This window comes from Rhopilema esculentum, chromosome 10 (assembly GCF_057945365.1).
Source record: "Rhopilema esculentum isolate cy_ngs chromosome 10, ASM5794536v1, whole genome shotgun sequence".
Taxonomy (NCBI): Eukaryota; Metazoa; Cnidaria; class Scyphozoa; order Rhizostomeae; family Rhizostomatidae; genus Rhopilema; species Rhopilema esculentum.
This window is the reverse complement of record NC_142824.1, coordinates 4,259,556-4,284,508: the sequence shown is the minus strand read 5'-3', so window position 1 is coordinate 4,284,508 and position 24,953 is coordinate 4,259,556. Positions and strand designations below refer to the sequence as shown.

General features: G+C 35.9%; 4 protein-coding genes across 5 annotated transcripts; all 4 read right to left on the bottom strand.

The window, feature by feature from the left end:
• Positions 1 to 1,031: 1,031 nt before the first annotated feature.
• Positions 1,032 to 1,973, bottom strand: LOC135687854 (cystatin J). The gene is made up of 2 exons (XM_065204511.2): positions 1,737 to 1,973; positions 1,032 to 1,321 (listed from the first exon to the last, which is right to left on the bottom strand). The coding sequence occupies exons 1-2, from the start codon at positions 1,913 to 1,915 to the stop codon at positions 1,090 to 1,092; spliced, it is 411 nt and encodes a 136-aa protein (XP_065060583.2). The 5' UTR covers positions 1,916 to 1,973; the 3' UTR covers positions 1,032 to 1,089.
• Positions 1,974 to 2,101: 128 nt separating this feature from the next.
• LOC135691386 (uncharacterized) lies at positions 2,102 to 5,616 on the bottom strand. Of its 2 annotated transcripts, none has more exons than XM_089110560.1 (4): positions 4,829 to 5,616; positions 4,589 to 4,721; positions 4,088 to 4,298; positions 2,102 to 3,828 (listed from the first exon to the last, which is right to left on the bottom strand). In XM_089110560.1, the coding sequence occupies exons 1-4, from the start codon at positions 5,213 to 5,215 to the stop codon at positions 3,486 to 3,488; spliced, it is 1,074 nt and encodes a 357-aa protein (XP_088966686.1). In that variant the 5' UTR covers positions 5,216 to 5,616; the 3' UTR covers positions 2,102 to 3,485. The 2 variants fall into 2 exon arrangements, with proteins under 2 accessions (XP_088966686.1, XP_088966685.1); XM_089110559.1 differs by having other exon boundaries at positions 2,102 to 3,963; positions 4,829 to 5,517.
• Positions 5,617 to 7,355: 1,739 nt separating this feature from the next.
• LOC148959229 (uncharacterized) lies at positions 7,356 to 16,388 on the bottom strand. Its single transcript, XM_089110561.1, has 4 exons — positions 13,133 to 16,388; positions 10,325 to 10,457; positions 9,552 to 9,750; positions 7,356 to 8,934 (listed from the first exon to the last, which is right to left on the bottom strand). Exons 1-4 carry the CDS (start codon positions 13,487 to 13,489, stop codon positions 8,460 to 8,462), a joined length of 1,164 nt encoding a protein of 387 aa, XP_088966687.1. The 5' UTR covers positions 13,490 to 16,388; the 3' UTR covers positions 7,356 to 8,459.
• A 145-nt stretch (positions 16,389 to 16,533) lies between these two features.
• On the bottom strand, positions 16,534 to 24,706 carry LOC148959228 (cystatin J-like). The gene is made up of 3 exons (XM_065209296.2): positions 24,429 to 24,706; positions 23,484 to 23,527; positions 16,534 to 16,812 (listed from the first exon to the last, which is right to left on the bottom strand). Exons 1-3 carry the CDS (start codon positions 24,599 to 24,601, stop codon positions 16,631 to 16,633), a joined length of 399 nt encoding a protein of 132 aa, XP_065065368.2. The 5' UTR covers positions 24,602 to 24,706; the 3' UTR covers positions 16,534 to 16,630.
• Positions 24,707 to 24,953: the final 247 nt, after the last annotated feature.

Sequence of the window (24,953 nt, the reverse complement as noted above, 5' to 3'; positions counted from 1 at the left end):
GAAACTTAAGGAAAAGGAATCACAAAATTGAAGCATTAGTTGTAACGCACAAATCTCTTTTACGGCGCAGAAATCTCTTTTACTTTTTTTCCAACGATGGCTACAGCAAGCTTGGTTTTGACTATTTTGTTTTACACCCTATTCCACTGTAATTGGTCACCAATGTGTATAATAAACGGGGTGTAAGCACATGGCTAAGCTACGGTTGCTTTGAAACAGTTCAATAAGTCTATCATATTTTGAAATTTCAGAATGCCACGAAAAAGCGAAAACATAAAGCACATGTTACCATAATAGATAGGAGTCGCGTTTATAGCGCCATGTGACCGTTAGTACGTATCTTGGCTGTCTGCATGCTTAAACATGCTTTAAACACAGAGCAAAAAGGACAGATAATGACTATGGTTTTGCTTAAAGCAACTAAAGGTTCAAGTACAAGCAAATGCAATCGTTGCAAATGCAAGCAAAAGTTGCTTTGCCATACAAAGCTTATGCCTAGGCCTATTTTCAAGTTTGCTAGGAAAAGCTCCCACTATTCAATTACCTTTCATTTGATAACTATCCTTAGCTATTGCTTTAGTGGTAAAAAAAAGTTCATTGCCAGTTTTGAATGAAAGAAAGAAAGAAAGAAAGAAAGATAGAAAGAAAGAAAGAAAGAAAGAAAGAAAGAAAGAAAGAAAGTAAGAAAGAAAGAAAGAAAGAAAGAAAGAAAGAAAGATAAAAAGAAAGAAAGAAAGAAGAAAGAAAGAAAGAAAGAAAGAAAGAGAGAAAGAAAGAAAGAAAGAAAGAAAGAAAGAAAGAAAGAAAGAAAGAAAGAAAGAAAGAAAGAAAGAAAGAAAGAAAGAAAGAAAGAAAGAAAGAAAGAAAGAAAAGAAAAAGAAAGAAATGTTTTTTTAACATTTCTCGAACAGATTCTCAAACAAAAAACAGTTTAGATTGCAAGAACAGGCAACGAGGTATTTTTAGCAATCTGTAGATGGATCTGCTCTTTTGCTATCAGAAAGATTCAGTCTAAAAAAGATAACAGTGTGTTACTTTTCTTCTTCATGAATTATAATTTGCTTACAGACAAATTCTTAAGATTTATGTTCATTGCGCTCTAAAGCACTTTGTAGACAGAACTGTGTATTTCAAAGGCATCCAAGCTTGATGAAGGATGTCAAACACACATCTGGTTGGCAAGTTTAGCTGTGGTGGGCATGGAGCAATCTTGAGTTTGGGATCATGCACGCAAAGCCGTGGTCGCAACTCAACAAGGGCTACATATTTGATGCCAGCAACAACCTGTCTTGTGGCTTGTAAAATTTCTGTAGCAATAAGTCTGGAAAGCAATCAGAAGCTTTAGTTTGGCAAAGTGAAAGTATTTAACAAGTATCACTTTACAGTTGAATCCGGTTAAGTCATATACCCCGAGTAACTCGGGCTTTGACCCAATTTCCATACGACTTTCCTGTCTTATTCAAGTCAAGAGTCACCCCTTTCCTTCACCCCTCTAGTATGTTCAACCTCAATGAATTCATCTGTGCAAAACAAGTAAACTAAGCTTGACTACAAAATAGGTTGGATCTCGCACTTTTCAATAACGATAATAAATCTATTTGTTACAAGCGATTCAGTTATAATTGTGCAAAGAAGTCTGAAATGAATGACAGTTCAAGACACCTAATTTATGAATATAAAAAGATAACTATGATATATGATAAAAAAGTCAAGACTCTCGATTGAAGAAATATTACCTCGAGTTGGTTTTGGAATTGTACTCTGTCACTGCAAAAGTCACTCCTGCGTGGAGAATGTCATCTTTTTCAATCTCATCTTTTGTCATTTCCACGATTCCTCCTGGCATTTGCTGTGCAGAGCAGAACGTTGCCACAGCAAGCAGAAAGAAACACATCAATAAAGCTTGTCTTGCCATTTTGAAACTTGAATGTTCACTTTCGAATATTTGTCGATCAGTAATTTTTTGCGAGCGAGAGGAGCGTTTTATAGTTTCCAATGTTTTCACAGGTTCCCATGCGTTATTTGCACCATATGACCACGATACATGTTTTCAAACAAATTTAACGTGTTTTCGACCACACTCTCAGTGCTCTGCTGTGCAAATTACCCAAAAATATTGGCTGAAGAGTAATTTTGAGCTTGCTGGTAAAAGTTAAAGTAGCTTGGCAGAAATTATGAATGTGTTATCACCAGAGATGTCATATCATAAAATTATTTGAAGTGTGCAAAGAATTTCGCTTTACTAAACGCATTTCGCCCGGTCAACAAATTCCCATCTTCTTCCACATACAAGCGTTCAAATGAAAGAGGGCTTTACCTTTCGCAAACAGTTACCGACCCTGATTCTTATCCCCAATTGAGCCATTTTCATCGTCTCTTGGTTACCATCACTTAGCGACAATTCAAACTAGTGGTACCGTTTCCTAGTAGCCTTAAATAAATTGCAACTGGTTTCTAGTTTTCCATAACTGGTTTCTAGAATTCCTATCGAAATCTTGTGAATTCAAACCAGGCCATTTCAATAAAGGAGGGTAGCCTGCTTTTTTGTTGAAACGATTTGCCTTTTTTGCATCGTTTTGAGAAATTGTCAATCATTTCATCCTCATACAAAAAATGATTCACCTTACTTTCTAGCAACAACACTATAGGCTCGCGGCACTGATTGGTCAACCATACCGGTCTTGTGCTTGCGTTTTTCTGATTGGCCTATTTCGATCCACACACAACTGTGTATATATTTTCCATCGTGTTCTTTCGGAACCTTATTCTGACGTTTTATGCTCTGAGGAGTGTCAGACGAAAAGCTTTTAGTATGTCGTTAAATGTTTGCTTTTTTCAAAGCCATTTTCAAATTCTGTACCGCAAAAAAATTGTTTTTCTTCTATAATATCTTTAGTACATCTAAGCACTTTCATTTACGTCTGCATAAATAGGCAATTATAACAATTCTTAAGATACGTTTATTAGACCCTTGGCCCAATAGTCATAAACTTTGTATGAATTGTTTGCTACTATGTAACAGGAAACCAACCATTGAATAACTCTAATGCACGAGTTTAAAGATGTGACAAGATGTGATCTTGAGTTAGAAGTGGTCTATAATGTATTCTCAAATTAGTTTTGCTCTTAGGTGTCCAGTACAACATTTTTTCTTTTCCTTTTTTATTAAAAAGGTATCTAGGCCAAGATTGCCTCTAACCTAATTACAACAACAACATAAGAATAATATTTATTGAATTACTGCTACTGGAACTTGTCACGTGTTGATATCAACTTAACTTTAATAACTTAATTGAGATATTTTAAGTCTTTTTGTATTAATATCTAGATAAATTAATTGCCATATCCAGATAAAGTGGCCTTTAAGAAACACTAACAAATGTTTCATTTTCTTTTTATTGCATTCTACGATAGAGAATATTGCTTTCTTTTCAGCGATAAGTGCACTTTACATCAAATTTAGTCTAGCATTTGTCAAAAAACAATCACTCTTTTGTTTGTTCGTAAAGGTTTTTTACTTCGTCTTCAGTAAGAATGACTTGCCAAACAGCCAAATCGTCAACATAAATACCAGGCTCAATATCGCCAGACGGGGAATCGCCAATTTCGAAACTGGATTGCAAATCATTCAAGGAGACCGAAGCATGGGTTGACTGGCAGGCATCTTTCACTCCGTTGACAAAGGCACAACTTCCTGCATTATCATCTACTGTAAAAGTTAACTGATTCCAGTTTGTCTTCACAACAGCTCCTCCAAAACCTTCAATAATCCATCGTTTGCTTAACGAAATGGAAGCAGCGAAAGTAAACTTTCCATCACTTTTCGATCTAAAGGAAATGCCCCGACGTTGATTAAAAGCATACGAATGGAATATATATGCTGGAGCAGATCTTGACGCTTCAAATTCTGTATATTTGATCCAAACACTGTAAGTGACTGTCAGCTTACAAGTTCCAAAAATGCTGCAAACAAAAAGCATCGGACTACAGGTTCTAAACCCGACAAATTTTCAAGGATTTTGGTCTTTTCATTAAAATTTTAATAGCATGCAAAACATTATAAATGCAAATTAATATACATTCTTACTGAAGGCATGGTACATTTGACTTAATATACATGCAAGGAGGCGCACGGCCTGGCCCATTGCATTTTACAACCGGATGTCTTCGACCTGGTTCCGAGACCGGAGTCCATGATGATGCTACATATGATGACATGTCCAAGTTTGTGCTTGTCAAGGGGGCAAGGCTTGCTGGATCGTCGAATGACCAGTAAACAAAGGCACTGGAATATCCATCTGCAAAAAAGTGTTATTTGAGTAGACATATGACACAAGTAGACATAACAGAATTTGTGCAGCAAAAGATATTTTCATCCCTAATTAAAATTTTCCTCTCGCTACATTGAGACAACATGTGTCACGTTATTTAAAACAAAAAACTTAGTCCAAATTTATGACCATACTATATTCATTGCTCAATACAAATAATGGGGATGCAACAGTCATAATGTTATCATTTAATGTCGACAAAGGTGCTTTTTTAAAGTCTTTATAATGCTGCTATCCATCTTTTTCTACGTACTTACTTAGTATTGTTTCACAATGAAGCCCTTTCGTTATCCATGTTCCATTCGATTTACATTCGCAGCTGTAGGAGTCGTTTTGATAGTTGGGCACACATATTGCATTGTTCTTGCATGGTTTATTCTTGCACTCATTCTAAAAAGATATTTCTTTACATCAAGCTTCTTAGTTTGCAAGTAATCAACATATAAAAGTTATTCCATTTCAATCGCAAAGAATAAATTAATCGCTTTTAACTATACCGGAATAAAGAGGTGAACGGATCCACTTTGCTGAAGAAGAAGCGACGCATTGCTATAGATATTGATGTCCAAAAGGTCGCATATCAGGCCAATAGCTGTACTGACATTGACATTCAGTGACTGGCATTTTTCTTCATGGAGGCAAGATCTCTGGCATTCTGAAATGTCCTTTGCTTGGAATGACTTAAGCACTGTTCCATTCAAGGTCATATTTGTCAGTTTATCCATGCTGATGTATTTGACTTCAGGCGTTTTGCAGTGAAATCTAGAGCTGCATGAGATTGACAATGATGATAATGGTAATGCCAGCATCACCATTAGTTGAAGTTTCCAGTCAGCAAAAGCTGTCATCTTCATGTCGATTCTTCGGAACAGTCTTGTCATCATTGTTTTTGATTATCTATGAAAGATAAGATTAATTTGTTTCCCTTGTATATTTTTTGTTTGACTACTTGAAAGAGGGTGGACCTTGAGCCTAAGCTGATTTTAAACGGACCTTGATTCTTGAATATATATTTTACATTATTGGAAACAAATGTACACTGAAACGCTGTTAGATTTCACAATCAAAAAAGAAGCAACCGTTTCTTAATAGCAGTCTGAAGACATCCTTAGAAGAAGAGGTCACACAGGAACTTTAGAGCCAACCCATTTGACTTTGTTATATAGTTAACCATAAATCCATTTGAAACACAGGTATCTCTATTCATCTACTCTTTTCCGTCCCGACCAAAAACCCACTCTAACGAATGCTATTCATTTTTCTTTGACGTTGCTGTATATTTTCCCACACTTCCAGGCAACGAATCTCTAATAATAGTGTCAAGAAGTCTTAAACATAGGCATGAAAACATAACGGCCCCACGGCCCCACGCCCCTACGGCCCCATGGCCCCACGGCCCCACAGCTCCTTGGATAGGATCAATAACGGCCTGAATTTGAAATAAAAAGCTTTTTAACATGATAGATGTAATAGATCAGGCTGAGTACACACTAGAGAACAGGCACATTCATGCTAGAATCAATCTTGAATCACTATCACAAAACGAGGCTATAACAATAGGACTCAAAACTAGAACTAATGCATCACAATAGAGGCATATGTATATTAAGGGTACAAGCTCTAAGATTTCCCGAAAACGATCAAAGGTTCGTGCGCCCGACAAGTGACACGAAAAAAGCGTTAAACCTTTTTACATGGGTTTGTTTTTGTTAAAACAGGAGTGCGCATGCTCACCTTTGAAACAGACCCGGGTTCGCCTCAGTTTCGTGCTTAGAATACATCTGCCAAAACCAACCTTGGCTGGTTTTAAACTAATCCACCTCGAAATCTCGCCTAGATTAAACCGGGGGAAACCCGGGCTAGCTGCATTCCCACTACAAAAAAACTAACCAGACTGACTTAACCTAGGTTAGTTTATTCTGGTAAGTTTGTGAAGACATGGTTTTGAAAAGAAATTTTCGAGGATTTCCTGTCAAAACACTGACATTTCCAAAAATCCTACGATTATACCAAAAAGGGGCTATGGCTATTTGTCCTACGGCAACAGTGCCTCTGGTAAGTAAAGAAGGATATTAAATAAAAAATCAAGGAAGCTCTAGCTTTACCTCTGTGCAATGTTGAATGAAGCATGAATACTCGTGTTCAAAGTTCAAATATTTAACATCATCAATCACGTTAAAAGCTTGCGTACATTCTTGCTTACGAAATAGCAAATATAAGCGGAGAAAGCATAAAGTTGGTAAGAAATTTGTTTTTGCTCTTTTCACTTTAGGTAAAGAGAATAATGAAAGCTAAGCAGTAAAAGATGCATTTATTAATAAAGACAACATTTGCTTATCAACCAAAGAAATTGAACATGAAAATTGGAGTGATTCGATATTTAAACTACGACCAACAGAAATTCCTATTCTTCTTAATATATATTTTGTGGTTTGAATCCACTGATTACACTTTTGGAGCTACTGACCAGTGTATACCTTTCACGAAATTTTGCCACAATTATGAGAGAGCTTTTCAAGGCCTATGCTGATGTAAAAGTCACTGCCGCGATATTATCCAGGGGCGCCCCTAGTTGCCCCCCCCCCTTGAATCTTTGAATTTTGAATTAGGGGCAGTTGATAGAGCCCCCACTACCATATTTGAAGGAGGTGCAGATGGTAGTGGGGGCCCTAAAAATTTTGCAAAAATTGGTGACTAGAGTTCTTTGAGGTAATCCTTGAAGAAAGTTAACCCATCGGTCTCAGAAACTATTCCACCTGATTCTCATTCTTCAAAAGGGGCGCCCCTAGTTACCCCCCTTGAATCCGCCACTGATATTATCTATAGCATTTGCATTGTAGGTACCAGTTTCATCACCGTAAGCATTACTCTAGAAAATATTCGTTGCTCTTAGGCAAGGAATTGAGTCGCAGCTGAGTGTCATTAAATTATATTTTCTCTATATATAATCGTGCAAAATAATTTTTTGTTCTTTGGCTTATGAAGGCATATTTCATATTCGTAATCACCGTCCAGTCAAATATAATCAAATTGCAGGTTCTGTGTAATTTTAAAACTATCAATAAGAAAAATAAAAAGAATTGGAAAGAGATCTAGCCATGTATTAAGCTAATTAAAGCCAACTATTTGCAATAAACATGAAAAGTAATTATTTTTAGATGCCTAAATGTACAATAAAATTTTTACATAATCTACACCTGCACCCAGAGGTATCTACATGTTTTAAATTTCGTTAAAAATAAAAAGGAATTGGGACCCTTTAATTGCTATAGGTAGGTTTTGTCTTATTTTTGGCCGATAAATTCAAAGATCTATGTGCCATATGTTGTTTATTCCTTGAATTTGATATTTCAGATTTTCGTAACAAAAACGTCGTCTATTTTGTAAAGAAAACGTTGGATTCGGGTTACTGGCAGTTTCATATTTCTCAATCATAAACAGATTCAGTATTCGTTCGCATAAAAAGCAAGCTTCTCTTTCAAGTGATTCTACTACTATGTCTAGGTCGGTTCCACTTGAAGAGATAGTGGTATCATTCTTAAAATTGTATATTCCAGCATCTTTAACCAGATAGAAATTTTGAATAGCAGGAAGCCTGGTTCCAAACATTGTGAGACGTCTAAGAAAGCCGTTTTCAAAGAACAGAATTAGTTATTCACTTTCACTCTTTGCCACTTTGCACGCAAAAACCGCAAAATGCATAAAAATATTCTTGAAAAGAATTTAGCTCAATAGTTTAGGCGATGGACATATTAATCTTCTATGACATGCTCCCAAAATGCATCAATTAAAGTAAAAAATCTTTCAAATCTTTAAGTTTGCAATTAGGTTTTCTATTTAGACATTTGACAGGCACAAGAGAAAAGAAGGTCTCCAAGCCTTATCTAAACCTTGTTTCATCAAATCAAATTATATTCACAATGAAAACAGAAGCAAGTTCTGTGAAAGCTGAATAATTAATCATAAAAAGTTTGCGAATAGCAAACATATTCCATAGCACCAACCAAATTGATTTCCAAGGCAAGTGCATTTTACATTGATCGTATTTACAACAGTTAACCTTACGTGTTTTGAAATCGATCTTATCAATGAAGCTCAGTTATCTCTTAGTTTTTATCAAATGTCATCTTATCCTTTGGCGTGCGCATAAAGGTTTTTTATTTCGTCTTCAGTTAGTACAAGTTTCCAAATGGCGAAGTCATCTATATAGATGTCAGGCACACTATTGGCATACCAAGCCCCTCCAATTCTCACTGCGGAATTGTGATGTTGAACCAATGAAACCGATTGATATGTAGTTTGGCAGGCGTCTTTCACTCCGTTGATGAAGGCACAAACTCCAATGTTATCGTCCACAGTTAAAGTAAATTGATTCCAATTTGTCTTGACGACGTTGCTACCGAAAGGATGTAGAATCCAGCGTTTTGATGTAGAAATTGCGATTGCAAAGTCAAATTCTCCAGTATTTCTAGCTTTGAAATTGATGCCTGTTCGGCCACCAAAGGAATAGGATAGCATGATGTTAGCCGATCGTATAGCCTGGAACTTAGTAAATTTGATCCACATACTATACGTCACTGTTGGCTGGCAACTACCGAAGGTGCTTTAAGAAAAAAATGATGCAAAAATCATGTTTATTTTCATAATTGATTTAGTCAAGAATAACGTCAGCTTGTTGAGGTTTTCTTTAAGTAATCAAAATTCAGATTACAGACGTGTATCAGGTTTATCAAGAGGGCCTTTACGGTCAAGCCGCTTCAAGCAAACACATAATTTTTCTTGTGATGAATAGAATAATTTCTTGTCAGAGAATTCGCGGTTAGCCTAAGCTCTAGTTAAGATTTATTTTCTCTCGGTGAGCATTTTGCTTATAAATAGGTGATTTCATATCATCAGTTCCATTAATTTGAAAATACAATTTTCTTCTGTTTCTTATACAGAGTAAAACACTGGCTGAAACTTTCAACAAATCATCATTTAATAGATACAATAAATGCAACAATGTGTAAAAATGTCTAGAAAATTATCAATGTTCTCAGGGGCTTAGAATCATAAAATTCGATGTGACAAATTGTGACATTTGATGAATTTTCTATCGGTTGAAATAAGACAATTTCATTTTTTTCTCTGCTTTCAGTTCGCTGATTCAAGAATTCCTGACAAATTATCAGTTATCATCATTGTTTCCAAGTTTAGGATTTGTGCAAAAACTTTTCTTACTTTATACAAGGTACACTTCTCCAAATCTGTATGCAAGCGCTGCCATCTTTGCATTTTACAACCGGATGTCTTCGACCTGGTTCCGAGACCGGATCCCATGATACTGCATATGATGTCATAGCCAGTTTTGAGCTTGTCAAAGGAACACGGCTTGCTGGATCGTCGAAGGACCAGTAAACGAAAGCACTAAAATATCCACCTGAAGCGGAAGCAAAATTAAAGTTAACGTGGTATTTATTAAATAATCGTAGGTTCTGAAAGTATTTATATTTCAAGAATCCTCCTTTACGTAATCCTTTTACCAATGGAGATACACCCATTTTTTACAAGAAACTGGCTATAAAAACGAGTACTGGACTGTCAGAAAAAATTAAGAAACTTCAATACTCGAAGCAAGCGAGTTAAGAAACTATTAAATCGTGATAACATCCAGAACAACGTAATTTTGTAAAATCCAAAAACATGATTGCCCTGTTGGCCTAGAACTTGAGACACAAAGGATAAAAATATACTTTCCTCATCTAAATATAGCATCAGAACGAAAGAGAATCTCTTGACGTGATAAAAAAGGTCACGAACATTTCATAACATCATTCATGACATCATAATTAAGAAACTCTTAAGAAACGATGAGTATTGAAATTTCCAGAACATTAAGAAACTTGAGTATTCAACATCGACCTTTGTTTCTTATAAAAAAATGAGTGTATATATTCATTATGGTATAGCACAGAATGTTTATGAATGATGCTCTCCGGATTTAGAATACTCACTCAGAATTGTTTCACAGTGCATTCCTTTTGTTATCCACGTTCCATTTGACTTGCATTCGCAACTATATGAGTCGTTATTGTAGTGGGGCACACAAACTGCATTGTTCATGCATGGATTATTCTTGCATATGCTCTACAAGGTATTAAAATGAGAACAAATATATTATTATTTAATTATTTCATTTGTAAAGACCTGTATGAAAATATTTAATGTTCAAAACAGTCAGTAGTTGTTAAATAGAAGCTCTTTTAGGAAACGTTTGTTGTTCTGCATTGTTTCATTTTATAAACTTTGATGCTAACAATTAAAAAAGAAAAAAAGTGAATTGATGATTTTTTGTCTTATGAGATACAATTTTATTGGTCACTGATTATCAGGTCCAATGCTTTTTTGCTTGCAAATAGAGTCATATTTAGAAACATTTTGTCAATTCTATTAAAGATGAATTTTGCAACTGTTAAGAAAAAATTTAAGAGAAAAGTTGGCCAAATCATTGATCCTGTATAGGAATGGGCAAAGCAAAATAAAGTTTTTGAAGAAAAGATAGAAAGAAATTTTGTCTACTATTCCGTTAGTTAATGTGCCGAATATTGCCAAAAGTATGCCCTTAATTTAAGTTTTGTTACCATTTAGATATTTAGAGTACACAGAAAAAGATGATCATGATAATTTTATCGAAGAAATCGAAGCATTGTCCCAGGGCCTTTTTAAACATTCTAACGAAGGGGGCAATTGCCCCTGCATCCCCAATGATTCTCTATTGTTTTAAACAATAGGCTATTGCCCTTCTCCTTCAATAAACAAAGGTTTGCTTCTGCAGGTAACTTCCCTTGCAATAGGCTGCCTATGCATCGTCAGAGTTTTGCGTTACACGATGCACTGTGCGAGTAACTAACAGCTTTCAAGAAGTGGCCGCTAACTATAAACCATTGTACGGTCTTGAAAAAGCATGCCTGATTTAGAATATATGAATAACAGCACCAACCACGAGTAGGCAAACCCAGATATTTGATTTTAGCTTTATAAAGTCTTTTTATTTGAAATTTCATGTCGACTAACAGTTTCCAACAATGTTTATCTTCCATTTATTGCCAGTTTTTATTATGATGAGTGAACAGCAAAAAAATAGCGCTGCAGCTCTAAAATACACGCGTTTAATACTGCCACATGATTTTAAGACTTTTAATAATTTATGCTAAAGCTGGATGCTGATTAGGAAAAGAGAATTTTTTTACCATGCTTTTAAAGAAATGCAATGCAAAGATGATGTGCTTTTAATGTGTCATTTGACGTTGAGCTCGTCTTATAAGTGTGGCAACATTTGAACTCCACTCATATGTCCTTCAAATGTTATTCAAGACTGACACTTGCACCTCCGTGGGGGCTGAATTTCCCCTTAAAACTTACGTCACTCTTACAAGTCTTTTCCAGAAGATTGCTCGCCTTTGATAATTTTTGCCTTTTTCATTCCAATTGAGTGTTTTAAAAGATGTGTTATCAAAAACAGTTGTTCTTGATAACTTTCCTTCGTTTTAACTGGTACAACCTGACCAAGAACGGGCAAAGATATATTCGTATGATAAAATATTGAGCCTCGGAAATAAGTCTCCTTACAGAAGCTAATGAAATTTGCGCTGACTTAGTTTTATTTTATAATAAACTAATGTTTCTTGGTTACCCTTGAACCCAATAGGTAATTAAAGCAGGTAAAGAATTCTTTAACTAGTTTTAATTAGTATTGTATTAACTATCCAAGTTGTAATAACTACAAAACAATTGAAAAAAAGTAAAACAATCATAGGGCAATCCAGGCATTTACAATTCAATTATTTTTAAATCCTTAGATAAAATATTCTTGAAACCATAACAATCTTAAAAAAGCTACAGAAATAACACAGATAATAGGCTGTAATTTCTGCATCTCGCGATTCAAGATTAGTAGCTAGGGAATCCGCTAAAATAAAACTAAAATAAAGCAAGATCTTCCTCATAAAGCAAGACCATCCCAGTGTTGGAACTGGGGGCAGTTGCCCCTCCCTCGACGAGTTGAAGCAAGTCTGGCGCCCCTTTTTGGAAATTTTGTGCCCCTTCTGAAGAATGAGAATCAGGTGAAAATGATTCTGAGACCGATAGGTTAATTTGATTCAAGGATTACCTCAAAGTTATGTTGTTTATTCCTAAAATGGATCTGAAATTGTTGTGTACAGCATACTCTCGTGATCAATTTTCGAAAATTTTTCAGCGCCCCCACTACCAACTGCCCCTCCTTCAAGTTTTCTCTGGATCCGTCCAGGAACCATCCAAGGGTTGAAACCCTCTGTTTATGTTGTTTAAATTCTTTTTTTAATGCTGACACCGCATTTTCGAGAAAATAGAAGCAGAAAAAAAACACGGGCTGCTATATGTCAAAAACACGATATGACCTAGAATCCCGGACAAAAATGTTGAGACAACATGCAATTTTTGTAGTTTTCTACTTTACCTTGCCCCTGTAAATTCGAATCCCCCCCCCCCCTTTCCCTCTGAAGCAATGTTGGATTTGTAGTTCTATCATTTCTCCTTCAAAATCATGCATTGAACACTTAAAGGAAAGTGAAAATATAAGCTTTCTTTGAAAAGTCTCAACCATTTTGTCCGGGATGGTAGAATTGTGTTTATGATAAAAACTTTCTTCTCTTTAAGGTGTATATGTAATCATTGAATTTACTGGAAAAGATGAGGGGTCCAACCTTCCTTGTCATTAATTAGCAGTTCAGGACATATACCTACTTGAACGTTTATATTAAATCGATACATATGAGATTTACCGGTATAAAGAGATGAACGGATCCACTTTGCTGAAGGAGAAGCGAAGCATTGCTATAGATATTGATGTCCAAAAGGTCGCATGTCAGGCCAATCGCTGTACTGACATTGACATTCAGTGACTGGCATTTTTCTTCATGGAGGCAAGATCTCTGGCATTCTGAAATGTCCTTTGCTTGGAATGACTTAAGCACTGTTCCATTCAAGGTCATATTTGTCAGTTTATCCATGCTGATGTATTTGACTTCAGGCGTTTTGCAGTGAAATCTAGAGGTGCATGAGATTGACAATGTTGATAATGGTAATGCCAGCATCATCATACAGTGAAGTTTCCAGTCAGCGAAAGCTGTCAGCGTCATGTCGATTCTTGGAGAAGCCTTCTTAGCTATGATCTAAACCTGTTCGTGAATGTTCTAAATAGTTCTATAGAATACTGAAAGTACGTACTGAAAGCAAGCACCTTTTGTTAGTTAATTCTTAAATGTATGTTTATGGCCTTGTTTGGCCAATATCTGGTGATATCTGGTGCAAAATGTTTATAATTTATCCACTTATACAAGGCAGAATCAGGAGACAGGTGCCTTGGTTCAGACTTATGGAGTTATTTGAAAAGTGAAGAGGCTTTCTGCAGTGGTAACACCAGGAGCTTGCTGTGCATTGATGGTTCACTAAAAAATTTTGAAAACATGTTGTCACTAGAATATGAAATAATGAGGCCCTGTTCACACGATACTGGATTCATTTCTTTGTCTTTAAGCAGTTGCATAGCAACATGGAATGTTGTTTGTTTTCCTCTTTTTCTTATTTAATGCATTCTTTGACGTGACATATCTGATACGCTGTTTTGTTTTGAAGAAACTATATTTCGAAACCAGTTTTTAAAACAATCTAATTTTCCTTTGCATTGATCTTTTGAAGCTCATAATCTTCGCAAGGAGCACATATTTATTGTAAACTGGGATCCACTTTCATTTCCTGCCTTGAAAAAAGGGAAAGAAAGTCAAACTATTTATAAAATCCGCGAAAACGAAGCTGCTATTTCGAAACAGAGGTTCCGGTGTGAAACCGTATCAGATTCATTCGTTCACACGAGCTCAGAAGTGATCCGATATGATTCCATTCCACACTCACAGTGGAATGGTTTGATTTTGCAAAAACGATACGGAGTGTATCAGATTCAAGCGTCATCGTGTGAACAAAAGGCCTATCCGATACGAAAAGCGATCCGATACGAAAAGCGATCCGATACGAAATTAACCCGGTATCGTGTGAACAGGGCCTGATTCTCAGATATTGCAGACCGTCGGCGACCGTGACCGATGCAAGTGCTCTCATATACTGCTTGTCTGCGAGGATCTTCGATGGCCCTGTTGTGTCACATGTGACCCTGGAAACGAAGAGCCTCATACTGATAATCTTTGCGCTAATTCTGAATACAGTGTCTCGACTTAATAAGAACATCAACCAATGCATATGATCAATGTTCAGGCGTCCAAATAGTCAGAGTTAGGAAAACATTACGGTCGCACGACCACTGACCGGAGGAAGGTCCACGAAAACAAAAGAAGCTCCTATGACAAACCCAAGCCACGCCCATTTTCTATTATTTGTGAGGAAGGTTTGCCTTCTGGGATGTTTTTGTCTGGAGGAAGGTTAGCAACTTTTCTGGACTTTGCAGATAGTGAGCATCACATGATCTGCATTCTTCTACCCAATTTGATAGCAAGTAAAATAAGACAGATAGCAAGTAAAACACTCAATCAAATTCATCTGCAAAAGCATTCCTCAGACTTGGTTCTAGTCGCTGCAAAGCTTTTCAGTGGTCCAACTATAAAGTAAATTAGGATACCGCTCTGTAACATGTTGAGATTGTGTACTTTGACTTTACTGAGAGTTGATTCAAATTAGATATGCTTTGGCAAATGATCTACGTAGAAAGAACTGAAATAATGAAGTAAATGACATAACGAAATAGGATGCTAGTGACCTTAGATGAATTGCAGTCTAGGCCTCAGAATAGTGGGTGATAATAGATAATAGAAGCCTCAAATAGTCATTTCTCTCCGCCAACCATACCAAGCAGAACTATCGAGAGGTATTGGGGAAAAAAGTCACCAAACTTCCACTAGGGGTCTAGTGGGTGATAACTTTTAGAGGGCTAAAGCGAAATTTTTTAAAACACTCGACAAAGTAGCCAATTTCCAAACATTTTCTGACAATTTTGGTGCTCTTGAGAGATTGATATAGTCCCCTTCCCCCAGCAACTGTGCCCCTGTTCTTCTCGCTTATAAAATGCGATATAACTAATTTATTTATTCTTGGATAAAATGCAATGGATAAAGGTCATATTTCAAAAGTTATTTATCGATAAAAACACTGTAGATAGGGTGTAACATATGCAGAAAGTGTTCTTTTACTTCTATAATTAAAGGTACGTGGTAACTAAAGAATTTACCCATGTCTTTGTGGATTGTGGAAAAGTGTTGTTTCTACCAAAATACATTCAATTTACAATTGCTTGTCTTTTTTTTGCTATTTACTGTAGCATTTTTATGTCTTACCCGATATATTCACTGTTTGCTGCTGGTATCAGATTTCTAGAACCAAAAAGCCTTTTCATCTTGGGAGAAGCAAGGGGCTATAAACCGCATCATCTTTTTATTCGCTTTCACCCCTCCCCCACTCTTCTCAACGCTCCCCCGTCTATACTTGTACAGCTCAATACAAACAATACTATTCTAGCAAATAAGAAACTAATCTCGTTTTGACATTTTTAGCATCTTTGAAAGTATCTCTTGGTGCCTAGGGTAAGAATTGTATTTTGGCAAAAAGAGCGAAAAACTGTTAATTTTCAAGCATTCCTTTTGTCGTGGATGTATGCTAAAAAGCAACTTACATCTATTGATCAGCGAGAAGGTTTGAAGCTTGCCAGGGTAGGAAGACTGGCCGTTTCTGACCAAGTTTTCCAATTTTGGCCTTTTTCGGAGTTAAAATTCCTGGAAATATTTATTTTTTCTACTACATAGATTTGTCTTCTTTGGCCTTTCAGCGGAAATTCTGAGGATATTCATTTGTTTTATACAAATTTTAGCACCTTCATCAAGGATCATATTTTTAGGTCTTACGGCCTAAGCTGAAAGATACAGCAGTCGCAAACTCAAGAATGATCCGGTTGGCTCAATTCTAAATTGCAAGTGACAATAATAAGCACGTGGATTGCCGATTCAAGCCATAAAAAGAACAGATTGATCCCAATATCAAGCATATATCTATCTACTTCCAGCTTAAGGAAATTTGAGATCAGGTGACTTTTATTCCCTTCTGAAAATTGAGCACAAGCAAATCGAGTTGCTGCAAAGAGAGTTCCTGTATTGAGAATTTCAGAATTGAAAAATACATCAAGTTTGTTTATCAATTACATCTTATATCGTTAACCATTATGCATGGAGAGGCATTTTATACATGCAGCTGCTAGAGCTTTTTGTTATTAAGTAAGATTATCACTTCAGACATTTTGTCATCAAAACAGATATCTTGACTGGAACCCATGGCTCATACACGATCGTAAAGACACATTTCGTTGCAGGATTGCTCTCTGGTGGGCATGGTGCAATCTTCAGCTTTGGGTCGTGGACGCATCTACTTGGATGCATTTCAACCAAGGCCGTAAATCTTAGGCCGGTGTACTATGCGTTTCTGCATGGGCATGCGTTTCTGCATGGGCCGAGACGCATATGCGTTTCAAGTGTTACAGTGTAATGGCGGACATGCAGGGCCTAGCTGTGAATGGCGTGAAGCGCATATGCGTTAGACAGGACACAAATGTGTTTCAACGGATGTGCGTTTCCTAACAACTTTCAATAAAGGTTTGTGAAATGATCCATCGCCACAAAACCATCGCCACAAAACCTTAATAACAAAATTAGACTTGTTAGTTAGAAAACAGCAACTAGCTAACATAAAGCGAAGAATATGTGATAATATCATGCGTTACACGGATAAAATTATGCAGATTTACACAAAGAGCTTCCCCCAAAAGGATTCCCATAATTCAAAGCCGACGATATAAAATTAGTTGCTGATATACGACTATTCTTTTGGCTAAAGAACCAGATAAACTTGTTACACAGGTCAAGGAATCAAATTCTGGGCAATTTTTGAATAAATCACAGATGGTATAGAATTCCTACCATTCTGATAAAAAAGTAAACCAGTAGTAGTTGATTTACATCCTCCACAGCTCTATTTTCAGTAATATTTTAAGGTTTGCAAATAAATAAGGCTGAAAATGCTTACCAATCACTTACAAAAATATAAAATTTACTATTGAAAACATTTACTATTAAAATTAGTGAAATACTTGTTACAATAAACAAACCAAAATTTGAATAAAATATCTTACACTATCTGCTTTTGCAAGCTTTACATTTATGGGCTTTTATAAATTTATATTTTGAATATCTAAAGAGAGTCTGAGTTTTTCGACTCTGGTCATAGTGTTTCTCGTACTTTTTTCTAAAAAAATGATCGTTTGATATTGATTCCAAGGCAAGTTGACAAATGTAGTTCATCAAGAGACGTTAGATTGTAAGGAACTTTTTCCACCAAAGCTAGCTTTATGAAGCTAAAACATATATGTGATCTTGTTTTGTAGACGTCTACCAAAAGCAAATACAGGCTCAATTTATGAACGCTTAAAGAGCTATCAGTTTCGAATAATTGTTCAAAGCTAGAAGCATCATAAATATATGCTATTATAAGCCCCTCTCTTAAATTCAGTTTATCTTATAGTTCAAATTTCTTTCTCGAAACACCCAAGCCAATCTGAGACATCAACGGTTTTAGTTTCTCAGGCTCCATGAAAATTGAAATACGAGTTAAAGCATGACTAGATGTTTTACAGAACAGTTGGACATGTTTTTAAAGCTCGATTTCTTATTCAGATTGATGCCTTATTCTTCTTATCACTGAAGGTGTCTCGAACAAAGGTTGTGGGGTTTGGGTTGTCACAGCCCCCCAATAGTAGTTTTATAGTAATTTTCAGGGGAAAATCAGTTCAATGGAAGAAATATTGTATGTAGTTCAGAGCCCTACGTCTTCAGAGATCAATAAAGAATCAGGCAATGATTGTTACTTCGTTGGTTAATATGATATTCAGGGACATATTTATCAGGACGGGGCTGTAGGAGGTGCGCCACCCCCCAATATTTGTGTGTCCTTTGGTAAGTTTTGTTTTGATTCGGTTAAAACTATTTTTGGTAGTCAATAGCGAGAAAATAATGGAACAATTTTACTTTTTTATCTTCCTAACTTCTTATCCTTGAAGAGAGAAGTTTTATTTCTAAAATGGGCCTTTCCATCATTTTCCAGTTACATGAAATGTGTGGCACCAAAATCCAATCAAACACCCCCCAATCATTGCCGCTGAAATCCCTCCCTGATGATATTCCCGCGAAGGTTTCAATATTTCTTGTTGGTACCAAATCGAAAAAACCAGGCCATCTTCAAGTAATTTCGAAATTTCTTTATTGCTGGAATTTCTTTTCACTCAGAAAATTTTTTAGGCAACAACCCCCCCCCCCCCCTTCTCTAACAAGGCCTGCCTCGCCACGACTCTGTTAATCACTCTTCTATTTTGGCCTCTCCCAGTGGCAGCTTTTTGAATCAATTTGGAGGCACTATTTTTCCAAGTACCATTAATACTCGATTTGGCCCTGGGAGGAGGGCGGTTCTTGTAATTGTAGATGTTTCTGTAATGGGCTAAAGCAAATTTGCTTTTTTGAAAATTTTATAGCGCTGCCTGAAAAAAATTGAAATTTTAAAAGCTATGTATTGAAAAGTTACTGTTTGCCTAGACTTTAAAACAAAACAAAAATATCATCAAAACAATTTTTTTTTGAATACATAATTTATCACTGGCTAAAATCATGTACATTTTTCAGCGGTAAGCCTCAAGTAGGGCTTAACAATATGGGAGCTGATTTGTCGGGGGCTTATACAGGAGGGACCCATTGGTGGCTTTTTCTATTCTCTGCTGCATCGCACTTACCTCTTGCAGAGAGAAATTGTGACATTTCCAAATGAATAAAGCATTCTCGCACATGGAAATATCAAACATAAAGCTTCAGCAAGACACTTGCAAGGGAAAATATTATAATAACTTTCTTACGCAATAAAACAAAGCGCGTAAAAACCAATATGGGTTTTTAATCATTCATCATCTGAACGATAAAAATTGCTTCTAGTAAGTTAGTTTAATTTTAAGACACCAACTTCTCTTAAGGAAAGATCTTTTTTTTAAGAGTTTGATTTTAATGCGGGCTCCAGTTTTGGATATATGATCGTGAATGGAGAAAGGGCTAGGTATTTTAACACCCTGGCCATGTTTGTTGATTCCCAAGTGCTCTCTACATCGAATCATGAGATTTCGAGATGTTTTACCATAATAAGTGGCGCTGCAGCCACTAAACGTAAACTTGTAAATAACGTTAGAGCACAAAAGTGGAGGGTGACGATCTTTAAAGATAAATAAATTAGGTTTAGGCGTCTGAATACGAATTGATAAGTTAATCCGTGTCTTTCTTGACAAAAAGTTTAAACCTACTACCAAAACCTCTAACCTTGACAGTAATAAATAGCTTCTCTTGTTCGTTTTACCATTTTTAGGAAACTATAGCCTCGGCATTAAGAAAAACATTACTAAGCTCATTAAAAAATGCTACCCTGATGTTCAGCTGAAATTCTCTGGAACACTTAATGAATTTTAATAGTAAATTCAATAGAAAACCCTCATGAAAAGCACTCTTCAGTTATTCAAGTTTTCCTCTTTCAGAATCTTATTATTATCAATAACCTAAAAGGGAACAGAAAATTTTACCAATTCAAGCACAATTTAAACCAGCAGAAACATCACTAATCTTTGAGTCTAAACCGTTAAGAAACACCAAGACATACAACATTTAGTGTTTGAAAGGGCATGGTTTTTATAATTTTTCCAAGGTCAAGTCTCGTGGGCCCCTCATTTTATTAACCCAACGACATTATCCCCATCAAGTCTTGCAAGTGTCCTTAGAAAGAACAGGAAGAGATGCTTCGAAGACTTTAAAATGTTTAATTGCAAAAAGCTCTTTCCGTATAAGGTATTTGCATTGTTTAACCCTCTCATATATCTCTATTCAAAACGTATTAAAAGCCTGCATTGATAGGCTGCTTTGCCTCTAAAAGATTTTCTAAATTTGTGCGATTATTTATATTTTTCCTTTTGAAAAACTGGCATATCTTTTGTCAGCAATAATGTAAGGCATAAACTTCAATACATCAAAACTTTTTCGATAGTGCCATCCCTGGCAAAAACAAATTCTCCAAACATTTTTAATACTGCCAAAAGGTTTAGGGTTACAGAAATATGGGATGCAGCAGTTGATGCAAAATGGTCGAACAGGGATTTCCATAAAAATACCAATATTGCTTTTCGGTGAAAATTACTTAATTTCAATTTTTATGCGAGCTGATGATTGCGAAAACATATATTTAAAATAGTGGGAAAACTAAAAATTTCAAATACTAATTGCAACTTGTGTCGTAACTTAAATCGAATCAGGCTAATTAATCCAACCTCTGTTATCAATATTTTTTCACGATGATTGTCCATGGTGTTTTGCAATCAGACATCCGTCCCTCTCGTTATATGCCCCATGCAGAAACGCATAACACTGAAATTCCATATGCGTTTCTGCATGGGCCTAAGGCAAACTACAAAAAATGATAAAAATTAAGAAATGATACTTGCATGGAAATGTTGGACCTAGATCAAATTCTCACAATCGTTTCTTGTTAGTTAACATGCTTTTGCGGTGAAATTAGATGTCGTTTTGATTTTAGATGCCCCATGCAGAAACGCATAATACTGAAATTCTCTATGCGTTTCTGCATGGGCCTAAGGCAAGCTACAAAAAATGATAAAAAATTCAAAAATGCTACTTGCATGGAAAAGTTTGACCTATATCAGATTGTTGCAATCATTTCTTGTTAGTAAACAGTCATTTGCGATGAAATTCGATGGTGTTTTGATTTTAGATGCCCCATGCAGAAACGCATAACACTGAAATTCTATATGCATTTCTGCATGGGCCTAAGGCAAACTACAAAAAATGATAAAAAATTCAAAAATGCTACTTGCATGGAAAAGTTTGACCTATATCGGGTTGTTGCAATCATTTCTTGCTAGTAAACAGTCATTTGCGATTAAATTCGATGGTGTTTTAATTTTAGATGCCCCATGCAGAAACGCATAACACTGAAATTCTCTATGCGTTTCTGCATGGGCCTAAGGCAAACTACAAAAAATGATAAAAATTAAGAAATGATACTTGCATGGAAATGTTGGACCTAGATCAAATTCTCACAATCGTTTCTTGTTAGTTAACATGCTTTTGCGGTGAAATTAGATGTCGTTTTGATTTTAGATGCCCCATGCAGAAACGCATAATACTGAAATTCTCTATGCGTTTCTGCATGGGCCTAAGGCAAGCTACAAAAAATGATAAAAAATTCAAAAATGCTACTTGCATGGAAAAGTTTGACCTATATCAGATTGTTGCAATCATTTCTTGTTAGTAAACAGTCATTTGCGATGAAATTCGATGGTGTTTTGATTTTAGATGCCCCATGCAGAAACGCATAACACTGAAATTCTCTATGCATTTCTGCATGGGCCTAAGGCAAACTACAAAAAATGATAAAAAATTCAAAAATGCTACTTGCATGGAAAAGTTTGACCTATATCGGGTTGTTGCAATCATTTCTTGTTAGTAAACAGTCATTTGCGATTAAATTCGATGGTGTTTTAATTTTAGATGCCCCATGCAGAAACGCATAACACTGAAATTCTCTATGCGTTTCTGCATGGGCCTAAGGCAAACTACAAAAAATGATAAAAAATTCAAAAATGCTACTTGCATGGAAATGTTTGACCTATATCAGATTGTTGCAATCATTTCTTGCTAGTAAACATTAATTTGCGATGAAATTCGATGGTGTTTTGATTTTAGATGCCCCATGCAGAAACGCATAACACTGAAATTCTCTATGCGTTTCTGCATGGGCCTAAGGCAAACTACAAAAAATGATAAAAAATTCAAAAATGCTACTTGCATGGAAAAGTTTGACCTATATCAGGTTGTTGCAATCATTTCTTGCTAGTAAACATTAATTTGCGATGAAATTCTATGGTGTTTTGATTTTAGATGCCCCATGCAGAAACGCATAACACTGAAATTCTCTATGCGTTTCTGCATGGGCCTAAGGCAAACTACAAAAAATGATAAAAAATTCAAAAATGCTACTTGCATGGAAAAGTTTGACCTATATCAGATTGTTGCAATCATTTCTTGTTAGTAAACAGTCATTTGCGATGAAATTCGATGGTGTTTTGATTTTAGATGCCCCATGCAGAAACGCATAACACTGAAATTCTCTATGCGTTTCTGCATGGGCCTAAGGCAAACTACAAAAAATGATAAAAAATTCAAAAATGCTACTTGCATGGAAAAGTTTGACCTATATCAGGTTGTTGCAATCATTTCTTGCTAGTAAACATTAATTTGCGATGAAATTCGATGGTGTTTTGATTTTAGATGCCCCATGCAGAAACGCATAACACTGAAATTCTCTATGCGTTTCTGCATGGGCCTAAGGCAAACTACAAAAAATGATAAAAAATTCAAAAATGCTACTTGCATGGAAAAGTTTGACCTATATCGGGTTGTTGCAATCATTTCTTGTTAGTAAACAGTCATTTGCGATGAAATTCGATGGTGTTTTAATTTTAGATGCCCCATGCAGAAACGCATAACACTGAAATTCTCTATGCGTTTCTGCATGGGCCTAAGGCAAACTACAAAAAATGATAAAAAATTCAAAAATGCTACTTGCATGGAAAAGTTTGACCTATATCAGATTGTTGCAATCATTTCTTGTTAGTAAACAGTCATTTGCGATGAAATTCGATGGTGTTTTGATTTTAGATGCCCCATGCAGAAACGCATAACACTGAAATTCTCTATGCATTTCTGCATGGGCTAAGCGGATGGTAGTTGTTCATCTTATCAATAGCATGATTGTAATTTCGTTTTCTGAGTTTATCATGTCAAGAGGTTTATTTATTTGAGTATTTGATATTTTGTTAATTTCTAGAACTTTGATTTCGTTTTGTATTGTTTATATTGGATGTGCGCGTTGTGTGCCTCACAGCTAGGCCCTCCATGTCCGCCATTACACTTTAACATTTGAAACGCATATGTGTCTCAGCCCATGCACAAACGCATGCCCATGCAGAAACGCATATGACACCGGCAACAACCTGCACTTTGGCCCGTATAATCTCAGTGGCAGTCAACCTGTTGAAAGTGAAAATAATACATATAATCTGAATAATTAGCAATCATACAAATTCAGTTTTCTCTTTTTGCATTGAATTCACTACTACTGTTGACAGATAAAAAGCTAGAACAATATGTAGCTGTTACAGGGCCTCCGACGACGACATTTTTGCAAAACAATAGAGTTTTTTTCAAAATCTTTTGTTATGGGTGTTAAATTTTTCCTTGACCCCCCCCCCCCACTTTTCAACCTTTGTCGGAACCCATGTGCTATAGTGTATTTTACAAAGCTTTGGTAATAAACAATTTATGAATTTGTTATTTACAGCAAATCTGTGTTTGTTTCTTAAGTAGTGATCGGCAAGAACCTTTTTATTGTATCATATTTCCGATATATCAACAGGACGACAAAGGCAAATACATGTGTCGTGAGTTGAAATGAGATGGCCTTTTATGTATCCTGGCATCATAATCTTGATATTGGCACAAATTGTTTATCTTACCAAGGCACAGAGCAATTTCCAAAGAGAACTGTTGATAATAAAGGGACAATTTATTTATCATAAAATTTTAGTGTCCCACGCTTGGAAAGGAGCTCAGTATAGGCGATTTATTACAGCATTGTCTGAATAATTTTAGAAAGTAGCGAACAATCTTTGTAACAAAACCTTAAGCCCTCTGCCTCCATTTAATCCCTCCATTAAAGTTTAAAAATTACTTTCATATCACTTAGGCTCACTATTAGCTGCATTCTAACACTTTGCTCCGTTTTAAAAATTATCCATTCAGGAAAAAAACTGAAAAAATAATTCCATCTAAGTATTGTTGATAACGTTTCCTTTTGAGAAAATTTCATTTTGGAGATCAGGGAGAATCGGGTAAATCAAGAACAGAAGCAATATTAAATCCAAAGACTTACTCAGAGTTGACTTTGCTGCTGTATTCAGTAACTGCAAATTTGACTGCTTCTTGAAGTCTTTCATCCTTTTCTATTTGTTCTTTTGTCATCTCTCGCTCACCACCTGGCATCAACGAGCCAAGGCAAAGGCATACTGAAGCAGCAAAGAAGATCGTCACTTGGAGATTTATCATGTTGCCTTATTAAATCTTCTCCTCTCCGCGTCTTTGTGAAATGAGAAATCTTTCTGCCAGCTACAGAACTCTCTTTTTACTGCTTGCTAAGAGCATGCAGACATATTTGTCAAATAAACACCAGTTTTCATCTTTTAATGCTGGGATGTTAAGGGAATTTAATAGCCCTGGGACCTCTTGCTTGTTTGAACAAATGTGTTAAATAAACTGCTCACCAAATTGCTTACACAGCTGGCGAGGCATTCATTTTTCAAAAGCTACCAAGGGATTTTAATTTCATTCTAATTTTCTATCTAAATAAAATGCAATCATAGTAGAGAAAAATTGTTTGTCTAAGATGTTGCAAGCCTTG

Bases quoted from the DNA above. Each gene is read 5' to 3' on its own strand.
- LOC148959228 (XM_065209296.2), bottom strand. From the start codon at position 24,601: ATGATAAATCTCCAAGTGACGATCTTCTTTGCTGCTTCAGTATGCCTT. The intron at 23,528-24,428 runs GTAAGTCTTTGG...CACTTTCAACAG, and splicing joins AGCAGCAAAGTCAACTCTGA to GTTGACTGCCACTGAGATTA. The intron at 16,813-23,483 runs CCGGTGTCATAT...ACGCATAGTACA, and splicing joins GGCCAAAGTGCAGGTTGTTG to CCGGCCTAAGATTTACGGCC.
- LOC135687854 (XM_065204511.2), bottom strand. From the start codon at position 1,915: ATGGCAAGACAAGCTTTATTGATGTGTTTCTTTCTGCTTGCTGTGGCA. The intron at 1,322-1,736 runs GTAATATTTCTT...ATTGCTTTCCAG, and splicing joins AATTCCAAAACCAACTCGAG to ACTTATTGCTACAGAAATTT.
- LOC148959229 (XM_089110561.1), bottom strand. From the start codon at position 13,489: ATGACGCTGACAGCTTTCGCTGACTGGAAACTTCACTGTATGATGATG. The intron at 9,751-10,324 runs GTGAGTATTCTA...CTTCCGCTTCAG, and splicing joins GCACTGTGAAACAATTCTGA to GTGGATATTTTAGTGCTTTC. The intron at 8,935-9,551 runs GTAAGAAAAGTT...TTTTTCTTAAAG, and splicing joins AGAAGTGTACCTTGTATAAA to CACCTTCGGTAGTTGCCAGC.
- LOC135691386 (XM_089110559.1), bottom strand. From the start codon at position 5,215: ATGATGACAAGACTGTTCCGAAGAATCGACATGAAGATGACAGCTTTT. The intron at 4,722-4,828 runs GTATAGTTAAAA...ATATCTTTTTAG, and splicing joins CCGTTCACCTCTTTATTCCG to AATGAGTGCAAGAATAAACC. The intron at 3,964-4,087 runs GTAAGAATGTAT...TTTTGTTTGCAG, and splicing joins TCAAATGTACCATGCCTTCA to CATTTTTGGAACTTGTAAGC.